The sequence below is a fragment of the Seriola lalandi genome, unplaced genomic scaffold, assembly GCF_002814215.2.
Source record: "Seriola lalandi dorsalis isolate HSWRI2012SDOR001 ecotype SW California unplaced genomic scaffold, Sedor1 jcf7180002054684, whole genome shotgun sequence".
Classification (NCBI taxonomy): domain Eukaryota; kingdom Metazoa; phylum Chordata; class Actinopteri; order Carangiformes; family Carangidae; genus Seriola; species Seriola lalandi.
This window is the reverse complement of record NW_019525237.1, coordinates 67,929-79,212: the sequence shown is the minus strand read 5'-3', so window position 1 is coordinate 79,212 and position 11,284 is coordinate 67,929. Positions and strand designations below refer to the sequence as shown.

Genomic DNA, 11,284 nt, shown 5'->3' with positions numbered 1-11,284 from the left:
ACTCTACTGAGTGAGCTGAGATTTGGGCGCAAAGCCTCAGATTCACGAATGAACAGAGAAAAGTTTTGAGAGCAAGTCTGGACAGAAATTTAAAAGAAACAGATGGGATAGATGTGTTAGCGCATGCAGGAGGATTGTTATGTCTAGATTTGATCCAGCAGCAGATCTGAATCAGCCTTCTTACCAGAGTGGTAGCCTATAACCTCTTTTCTGATTATGATTCTAAAACTTGTAACCCCTCATCATAGGTTGTGACCTTAGTGTGAATATGACTTTGTTGTGAGCGGTTCTACCAAAGAGTGATTTTTTGCTTCAGTGATAGTTTTTTTTGGTGGATTTTAGGAGGCCTAAACTGGTCAAAATGTATTTCAGTATTTCACAAGAAGAAAAGCTAACATTTGAGAAACGTAAGAAATCATGATCCCTAAGATTCATCATGGGACCCCAGGTCCTGAACCCTAGCTTGGGTTTATACCCAGAAGGGTTTATATATAAACCCTCTTGGGTTTATAATTATACATGGACAATTTTTCAAGCAAACATTGATGAGAAGTGTCCAGTAAGATGGAAATTTGAACATCTACAATTCCCATAACAACTCCATCTGCTGATGAAGATCATGTGATATGACTGAGAGTGCCAAAACAGCTACTAAATAGGCCCTGAGGTAAGATTGTTTTGTGATTTATGAGCCATGTTGAAAGCTAACACTGTTACGCTGGGATGTAGTGATGTAATTAAACAGGAAAATGTAGTATTCAGTGTTCTTGGGGATGATTCAGTGCATCAGTAAACACCAAATACCAACTGAACACTTCCAAAAAAGTCAGTTCTAAAAGTGCTAAATATAGACTGCAGCAGCAAGTAAGCACATGGAAACACAAAGGAAACAATTCAAAGAGATTTAACCCTTTCTTCATGTTAGCTTTTGTCATAAACACAGCATCCTAATTTGTCATTTAGGATTTATATTTTCCACATGAATCTATCTCTGCAGAGCACAGAGCCACAGATCCATGCAGGCTTTTTAAACCAGCTGTGCAGCTTCAGAGAAAACAAACACCTTAATGTGATATTAATCGATTTTAACTTTACAAATCAATACTTGGCAATGCTGTAATACTATAGGTACCTATTGTTAAGTGCCTCAATGTTGTCAAGTGTGAGAACTAAGATCAGATTTCCATCAAACCTGTTTTTCTTAGAGCTCTAACTGCTCCTCGTCATCACCTACTGGCCCTTACTTGTTGGTGTGTGTATGTTGATTGTTTTTTTCCTGTGTCTCCTTGTGTGTATATTAGGCCCGTGTCTGCCTCGCGCTCTCCTACTCGCGGGCGCATGCGTGCGTGTGCGCGTTATTTGCTCTCCGTTTAACCTCAGAACAGCGATTCGAGTCGACTCAACACGGCCGCTTTCAAATCTCTCTCTCTCTGTCTCTTTCTCTCTCTCTCTTTCTCTCTCTCTCTCTCGTCCCCTGCTACCTCCTCTTCCTCCCCCACCTCCCTCCCCTCCCCTCCTTTCCCCTCCCTCCTCTTCCTACCTGATTCAGATCCGCTCCGACGCTATGCGTATGACCGCGTCCCTCTCTGCAAGGCGAGCACCACCGGAGAGACCCGCACGCCGCCGCCGCCGCCGCTGCTGCTGCTGACCGCCGGCGAGCAACCAAACGCCGGCTGACGAGCGAACCCAGGCCGGCCAACAGGAGCAGGAACACGCCGACGCTGATTGACCTCCGCCGGGGGAGAAGAGGGAAGAAAATTAACCGGCCAAGGTAAATAATATCTATGTTTCATCGACACATGAGAGCACACGGAGGGTTTATTTGTGCAGAGGAGGTGGCCGCGCGGTAACGGTGGCCGTCCAGGTCGCTGATAAATGTCTTCGCGTTGTTGACAGCTGAGTCGACCGAGCCCAATTTGACGAACGTGCAGGAGTTAAATTGAATATTGATATTTATTTTTGTGTGTCCGCCGCGAGCTCCTCCAGTAAACAGCGATATGGACGGAATGAATGATCAGGCTGAGCTGAGGCGCTCGACAGCCTGTTGTGCATCCGTTTTGGTTTTTGCTTAAATTAATTTCTCAAACCTGGAAGCCACATAAATATGATTACCAGGCTTTTTTAAAAAAAAATAAAAATAAAAGAAACACTCACACACGCACACTGTTTGTACCCGAGTCTGTTTTTGACATTTAAGTTTGGTGTCCTCGAGGGGCGGCAGTGAAGTGAGATGCAGACAGGTTTTTTTTTTTTTTTTTTTTTGAATAACGTGTCCACATCGTAATCAAGGAAACGCACACGCAGAAACACATAGTCTACACATATACATTCACTTTATTTTCCGCTCCGCGTGCGAGTGCGCGTGCGTACACGTGTGTGCGTTTATGAAGGCATGCAGACGCTCCCATATCTGGTGCTGTTGCAGGGCAAACTGTATCATGCAGAGTTTGTCCGCCTGTAATGAGCCATAACATCATCATCATCATCCTCATCTTCATCTTCATCATCGCTGCTGTTGTGATTATCCTTGTACACTTGTTTGCCCTTGTCTTCACCATCACCACCACCATCATCATCATCATCATCATCAGCATCATGGTTTGACTGTGTGTTTGTCACTTGCCTAAAGGGCTGCCATTGCTTCTCTATGGCTCTATTTTAAAAACACAGGGCTGAACTGTTAACCTCAAACTGTTTAGTCTCACACACACACATACACACACATGCAGCAAGAAGCAAAGAAGAAGCGAGAACGGGAAGCGGCTGTCATTGTCTCTTTAGCTCTTTAACTGAAATAGTGCGACGGAGGAGGAGAAGGAAAAACTAGTAAGAGTTGGGAAAGACAGTTGTTTATATGTTCTGAACTTCCAGCGAGGGAGCTGCCAATCCCCCCTCCTAAAAATAATAATAATAATAATAATAATAATAATAATTATAAAAACTCGAGTGAGCTTTTCTCTGTTAATCAATAATTCATTCCTCCATCTTTTCTAGAGCTGGCCCTGGATAGAGGGATTGGAAAAAGAGGACGAGTGTGGCGTCCCAGAGCCTGGCGTCCTGTTTGTCATCCTCTCCTCTCTTCTTCTGCTTAGCCAAGCATTCACATCTCGCCAAACTCCACTCTTCCCTCCCCCTTACTTCTCTTCTTCTTCTTCTTCTCCTCTTTTATTCAGAACTCCTCCTCCTCTGCAACTGGCAAACTTCTCATCCTTCTCTACATCTTCCACACCAGTGTCCTCTCACTTTCTCTCTCTCTCTCTTTTACTGCTCTTCCCTCTCTGCTCCTTCGCCTTTGACTCATCATGGCGTCCAAACTGAACCCCAACGTCCTGTACGTGGCGGAGCCGGGCGAGTTGCTGGGCTCGCCCCAAGCAGACTCTGAGAGGACTCATATTGTAAGTACTGTTCAATGAAGTCTCAGTATTTAAAGATACAAAAGGCCAGATTTTATAATGTGACGATATGAATCAACTGCTAAGTGAAGCTGCAGCAGGGAAAAGTCTAAAACGCTACTTTCTCTGTCCAGATGACGCAATGGTTTCACTTCTACATCAGGGAGTGAATGCTGTCTGTTATGAGGTGCCAGCTAATCCTCACCCACCTCCAGATTATTATTACTTTTTTTTATAAACAAAAGAGGCAGCCCACCATCTTTCCTTTACACTTCTCTGGAACTTGCATGTTAATTGCGCAACTTAAATATGGATGATTTTAAATGTTAGTTTGGGTGATTACGCATCATTTTAAGATCTGTAATCTATATCTTCGACATGTATGAACAATATTTAAATGATATGTTTGTGAGAGTCAGTTTTACCGCTGTGCAAAACTGGTTTTTCAACCCAACACCTGCATGTTCCTGCAGAGATGATTTAAAAACTCTTCTCTCAAGTTCAGTGACTCAGCTGCGACAACCGTCTGTAGAACCGTCTTTAAAGTGCCTTTGGATGAAAAAAAAAAAAAGAAGAAGTCATTAGAGATAAAACCTCCCTGTATGGCTCAATTACTATCAAAGGAAGCAGTTGGGTGTTCTAAGCAAACAGGAAGTGATGAATGAAAACACAACCCTGTGTCCAAACAGTGACGTTGGTCGAGAACATTTAGTGGAACATTTTGGTGCATTTAAACTTCCCGTCCAACTTAATTTACAGTTATTTTATAAGCAGAGTTCCCACATTGCAAAGTGCCAGAAAAGTGTAATCCAGGTATTCTTTATCCTTCATTTGAAAAACCTGCTAGGAAACACTAGAATAGGATACACTGAGGTCAAGTCCTCAGTATTTTTATACGGGGACCTGAAGTGCAGTTTGCATTTTCATTAATGTTTTATTGAATTGAAAATTTTACAAAAGGTCCAGGTCTCTGCAAAAGTGTTTTCAGGTCGAGGGCTACAACTGATGATTATTTTTATGATGTATTATTTAGTGAATCTACCAATTTATTTCATGATTAAACATTTGGTCTGTAAAAAGCTAAAACCAGTAAATCTTTCCAATTTAAGTGTAAAAATTATTAGATTTTTCTTTTCTCTTTTTTTTTTTTTCCTTGTGTTGATTGATTAAACGAATGATTGCAGTTCTAGTGAAGGTCCTGCATGAACTGATGACTTCAGTATTTTTTTAAATCCTAGCTATGGTTGTGCCCTGAAGTAGCTTATTGTACAAGTGAAATTCTCTCTTCACACCAGATCTTTAAAAAGTTATGTTATTTCTGCGTGAGAAAATACTTTTTTTTGGCAGATTTTCAAGTTTCTGCCCTTTTTTTTCTGTTCTTTTTTTAATCAATTTGACCCTGCAGTTGCAGCCTATCTCTTGATACTACCAGTATTATGTAGGGCGTTGTGAACCAACAGGAAGCTCGGTTGCTGCAGATCAGTAAATAGATTCAGCTGAAGCTCACACCTCGAGTGTGGTCAGAATTGTTAACATAAAGACAGTACGAATGCCAAGAAAAGAGATTCTTCTCACAAGCAGTGAAAGCTAAACTCGGCATTCAGTGGCTGAACCTTTCCACTACGCTCCAAGAAGAGAGACTTTTGGTCGCTGATGTCCTCTAGTGTGATTTCTGAGTTAAAAGTCAGTTCATTTGCACTTTCATGTTGAATATTAGTAATATCTGAAAAAAAATGTCGGTAATTCTTCCTTTCTTTCCTGTTTTTTTTTGTTTGTTTTTTTTTTAGGCTGGAGAAGCTGGAGAAGAGTCGTCAGACAGCGACGGGGAACAAGAAGAAACGTCACACAAACTGATCCGCAAAGTGTCGACCTCGGGACAAATAAGGGCCAAGGTAGGAGAAGACGTGAGAGTGAGAAGAGAATATTTGTGTGTGTGTGTGTGTGTGTGTGTGTGTGGAGGTGGGATTGTGGCCCCTATGCTGTGTTTTATCCATTAAACGAGGTTCCCAGGGGTCGGAGAGCTTCTGGAATATTACTGAACGTTGACAGCTTTGTGTTGAACACAGGGAAAAGTCAGGAAACTGGATAAAATCTCTGGGAAGTGTCAGGTGATATCAGATAATTATATTTTACTTGTATTACAGAGAGCGTATTTCTTGCTGTTTTTCTACATTTTTGAAATGTCGCACCCATTCGAGAGATTCCTCCGAGGTAAAAAGCCATATTAGCAAACCAGGGAGGGGTCACATTTTTAGGTTCATGGAAGTGCTCTTAACTAACGAAGGGAAAGTCATGGAAAAGTTATGGAATTTTTCATCAGGGCCACTCTGGGAACCTCGATTAAACACTTGAGCCACTCATTTATTTAAGAGCTGATTTAAAATTTAAACATCTCGCCAAAGAATGGATGTGTGCCTTTTGGATTTGAAGCCATTTGAAGGACACCTGCTTTTATCTACAGCTTGTTAACTGCATCAATCGGCCCATTGAATGATCCTTTCCCTTTTATCTGTGTCTTTTCTCTGTTCGATCATCTCTCTCGCTCTCACTCTGGTGTAACTTCGTCACTTTAATCAGACCCTGATCTTATCTGCAGCTCGTCTGAGTCTGCTGAGGTCAGCTGACTTCCTGCTCAGGCCTGGTCCACTTCCTGCCTGTGTCATTTTTCTCTCCTGCTGTCACTGTGATGATGCGTTGTGTTCAGATCTTTGACAATCGATCGGAAATAATCACAGAGTAACAGCTTCCTCTATTACTGGACCTTTGATAGCTACGTATTAGCCTCTGAACTGTGTTTTACTGTAAGATATTGACGGTGCGTTATTGGCCTCTTACTGGAAAACAAACACACACTCACAAATCTGCCTCATTAGTTATTGATGAGCTAATATCCACAATGAGAAATGCATTATTTCAAATGCAAGCACACAGATGACACCGGCCCAAATTATTATCATGTTCGTATACGTTTTGAAATCCATTACCTTCATTGACCGTCAACTGTGAATCACACTCGGATCAATAGGAGACGTGGGATACCCGGCAACCCCTGTCGTCAAGGGGACGGCATCCCATAATGCCGCGTTTGTTCCTGGAGCGGATAATGATATTGGATATCAGTCTGGTATTGATCGGGTAATCTCATCAGACACGGCTGTAATGTGGTGTGTTGTGATGCGATGTGCATGTCCATATAAGGGCAGGAGAAAAGTACAGGAGGTTGCCATGGTTTCAGGCTCGGAGAGTTATAGGTGAAAGCCATGACTACATAGTGTGTATATTTTTTCTATATTTTATATTGAGTTATCCAGTAGAAAATTAATATTTTTTAGATAATGATTTATTTCTTTTAAATTTATCGGCAAACGCGACTCAAGACGCGAGATATTTACTATGTAAGATTTTTAAATGTAGCTTTATGAACGGTAGCTAACTCTCTCCATGGGTCAGAAAAGTTATAAGGCTCCACCTTTCTTTGAATGACCTCAGTGAAATATAGTGATGTCATAATGCAGCTCCCTTCCCATTGGCCGAATGAAACTACTGCTGGCGGTGTCTCAGTGTCTTACATTCACCAGCTGTCAGTCACACTTTACAATGCTATGATTAGTTCTTTGTAAGTTCTGTGTGTGTGTGTGTGTGTGTGTTGATTAGATTGTGTGGACCTACAGTCATGTGACTTAGATTAAGTTAGTCATCGACTCCAGGATTACGCTTCAGTGACAACAATGGTTTGAGCGGATTAGTGTTTGTGTATCCCTTTGTTTGTTTGTATACGTGTGGGTGAGTGCATCTGTGTATTGGAGTGTGTGTGTGTGTGTGTGTGTGTATGAGTGTATATGGCTGCATATGTGCTAAAATGCGTCGTGTGTGTGTGTGTGTGTGTGTGTGTGTGTAAATGTGTGTGCTGTTTACTTTTCAGCAACATCAGAGCAGCCCTGCCTTTCAGTCCTCGGTCACGCCTCGCCTCGTTTTGTCCCCCGCCTGTTGCTGCACTTGTTAGAGCGACAGACTGTTGGCGCACTTGTTAAGGAGGTGCTAATTCTTATCAACTGTGACATGACATCCTGACAGTATTAGATTAATTCAGCTCCTCAGTGGTAGAGTAGCTAAATAATTATACCGATGCAGCGATGGCGTGCCATTTCCATTTCACTTGGGCCAGTGGCGCCGGCAGCCGCAATCCTGGACGCACTGTGCGCACATTTAAAAAAATAAAAATTATTTAGTCTGTTTTTTCAACATCCTATATTGAAATTAAAATTGTTACAACAGGAGATCCTGTCTTATTTTTTGGCTGCATCCAGTCACTAACGTTATGAGTGGAGATTGAAGAGGAGAGCAGGAGATAGAGGAGGAGTTTGGTGCTTCGATGCTCAGTGTTGACACGGCAGGTGTGGAGCGTTGATGAACATCCATCACGATACTGGAATTGAGGCCATCAAATGAGTTTGATGTAACGTTCAGACGCAGAATGAACTTCAAATAGGCAGGAATACTATTTCATTGTATTGTCTCATGTGGCTTTTTGATTGTGTATTGTAGCATCTTGCTTTGGTCTTGCTGGTGCATATTGTTATTACTAACTTAGTTAGTTAGACAACTGTTCCTATGATGATGATGATGATGCTGAATGAGGGAATCCGTTGCTTAATGTCAACTCTTACTGCACGTTTCTCTGGGATATTCAATATAGTATATAATAGTTTATTGTAGCCTGTTGCTGGCAGTGGTTTTTCTGGCCTGTTGGTTGTTCTTTAAAAAGCATGTGGTCGACTAATCAGAGTTTTATGATGGTGTCGTGTCATAACTTTAGCACTAAAATGCACAAATCAATCTGTCTCTCTTGCTCGCTCGCTCGCTCATTGGACGAGTAGACATATGTTTGTGTGTGGGAAATCTAAAGGTAGCCTACAAGTGGACAGGCGGCTCTTGTGCGCACTATGAAATATAAACCTGCCGGCGCCGCTGACTCGGGCGATGTGTCTGTGTGATGATTAGATATCTTTGGGTGCAGGGACGAGCTTTTGGGTGCGTCAGCGGAGCAGATTTCAAGTCATACAAGTCGCAAAGAGTCACTTTTTGCAGGTAACTGTTAGAAGTTTCACCAAATCTAGCACATTTTCAAATGTAGAATACAGTTTTTGTGGTTCATCATGAAGATTTTTTTTGGTACACAGGGTAGAGAAAGTTGCTCTGAAAAACTGAATGCCACAGCTCAGCCCCTCTCTTACTGTGTGAGCTGTTGTGTGTGTGTGTGTGTCTCACACACACACCCACCCACACCCACACCTTGCAAAGTTTTGTTGCTGCACTGTAATCAAAGCGAATGTGACCCCGGAGATTTGATAATTGGCTGACTGTAAAAAAAAAAAAAACTCAGCTCGTAGACTCTAACTGACTACATTGGATTTCTAAGACTAATGGAGATTGATTTGCTGTGCGTGTGCGTTCTTGTTTTTGATATCGTTTTGAGAATCAGTTTGTGGTTTTGACCTGAGACTTGCACCAGCATGTTTGTGCAGAGGTGGTAAGAACTCAACCCAACCAGTGCTGCAGGGGAAAAAAGGCACATTTTGCTGTTACCGTTTGTTTTTAGTATGAAGAAAATGGTCACACGTCCTCACAGTGCCTCACATTTCCTGTTTTAGTTTCAACTATACAAATGATATATTGCATTACTCAAAAGCAATATAAAACATAAAAAATGCATAAAGATATAAAGATGCATATATCATATAGATTCTCAGCTCTTTAAAACCATATTAAATGCTATTTTAAAATTAAGATAAAATCAGCTTCAGTTTGAAGCAGCGGGAACCGAAAGCAGATAACAAGGCCGTAGATCGCGTCCCTTGTTGCTCTGATAGTTTATATCTCGTCCAATCTCGCCAGATGCTGAGACATCAGATTTCAGAGCAGCAGTGACAGTGTTACTGTTCAGAGATCACATTAGAGGAATGATGCCAGTTTCTAAATTTAGTGAAGTTCATGCATAATTTACCCAATATGACTAATAAAAAATGAGAGAGCGAGAGAGAAAAACGTATTATTATTTTATTTATAATAGTTCAGGATCTGAATGTAGGAAATGGGATGTCCTCGTAAAGAGAAAAGTCCATGTGCTTTTGTGCCAACAAGTACCCATCATCATAAATCCAGCAAACATGCTGCAGCTCAGCGTGTAACAGCCAGTCAATAGCATGCATTACATCCAGATATATGACGCTTTACTATAGCAGAGTGCAGCATAATTCACAGCCCAGTATACTGTATGTAATCAATACAGTGATGCATCTGACACCCTTTTCTGACTTTATTCCAGTGACATTACACCACCGGCATAACTGCAATGTCACATTACCTGATCTCAGACATTTTCTCTGCTATCCTTCTAATACTATGATGCTAAATGCTACATGCTAAGACTTTAAATATGAAAGTTTAGAGTTAGTTTTTAGAATTGTTTGAGTGAAATCAAGTATTTTTGGCTTGATTTGATCAAAAAAAGAAGAGGCTTCCTGTGCACATTGATGTATTACTGAATGGGCTTACTGGACATAGGCACAGGTGTCCAAAGGGTTTGGGGGAGGGGGGAGGGACTATAAATTGATATAAAATGAGCACAAAGTAACACATAATGGTCACAAAGAGACATCGAACAACCTCAAAGAGAAACAAAATGTCCACAGGTTTGTAAGCAAAGGACAAAAAACAACTACAAACAGCTAGAAAGAGGTGCAAAGGACACAAAAGGATGACATAGATAAACAAAACGACCACAAAGAAATGAAAAAACGACAACAGAGAGGCAGAAACAAAACTACAGATACACAAAATGGCTATAAAGTCAAACAAAACAACCACAAAGAAGCACAAAAAGCTGCAGAGACACAAAATTACTACAAACAACGACAAAAAATGTGTCATTTATCTTTCAATGTCGGGATCTTTCTCTTATGTAAAAACAGGGAGAAGACGACGCCCTAACTGTAACTGAGGAACGGAGGAGGAACAGCGAAACAGACATGGAGAGAGAAAGATGAACTTCACTTTCTGTGAAAAGTCTGTGTTAATTACGTACCATCAGGGCAGTCAATAAAAAAACAAACCACTTACAGTGTCGCCAGCAAAAGGGCGATCAATATAATCCATTAAAATCTATTAGAATCATGTGATCCGGCCAGTCAATAAGATAAAGTAAAATCAGGAAAGCCTCTTCAATAGAAGCATGTGAAGAAGAGATTTAAAAGAGGTCAGTGATTCTGCTGACCTGATTTCCTCAGGCTGCTGGATTGCAGTGGTTCCACTGGAATAACAGGCGAACGTGAACAGGCTTTTAAACTACGGTGCAGGCGGCTTTTCTGCTTTCATTGATTGTGTGGATGATTAACAACAAGAAAAAAAAAAAAAAAAGAAAAGAAAATGGTGTGGTGTTTAAGCAGCAGCAGCAGCAGCAGTTTGTTTACCACAGGAAGCAGTTGTGGGAAATGGACATGTGATGTTAATTTTCGAGAAATAAAAGTTGCTAAACACAGTGGCTTTTAAAGTATCGGCGGCGTCTCGTGTTGTAGCTAAGATCTGTAAGATGTAGTTGTGACTCTGTATTTCTTCTTTTTTAATCAGCTTTTTTAAAATTTTATTTCAGTCTCTCTCTTTTCCTCTTGCCTTCTTCTTTTCTTTTTTTTTGTCTCTCTTTACCTCCAGCCTCAGTTACATAAGGATTCACACTCTTTCCTACTTTCCTCTCGTCCTCCTCTCATCCTCCTCCTCCTGTTCACCTTGCTCTCATTTACAGTGGAAAATAAAGTAGACACAGGAAGAGAATGAGGCGGAAGAGCAAACAGCTTCTTTGAATTGTGTGTGTGTGTGTGTGGGGGGGGGGGGGGGGG

At 41.3% G+C, this 11,284-nt stretch overlaps 1 protein-coding gene across 3 annotated transcripts in view; it reads left to right on the top strand.

Annotated features, from left to right (window-relative positions):
• Positions 1–1,634: 1,634 nt before the first annotated feature.
• si:dkey-172j4.3 (diacylglycerol kinase delta) overlaps positions 1,635–11,284 on the top strand; it is a 70,014-nt gene continuing 60,364 nt past the window's right edge. For all 3 annotated transcript variants that reach the window (XM_023422698.2, XM_087178343.1, XM_087178345.1), the window contains exons 1-3: positions 1,635–1,771; positions 2,995–3,395; positions 5,180–5,284. In XM_023422698.2, the coding sequence (XP_023278466.1) occupies positions 3,303–3,395; positions 5,180–5,284 (198 nt within the window). In that variant the 5' untranslated portion in view covers positions 1,635–1,771; positions 2,995–3,302. The remainder of the gene's footprint in view (positions 1,772–2,994; positions 3,396–5,179; positions 5,285–11,284) is intronic.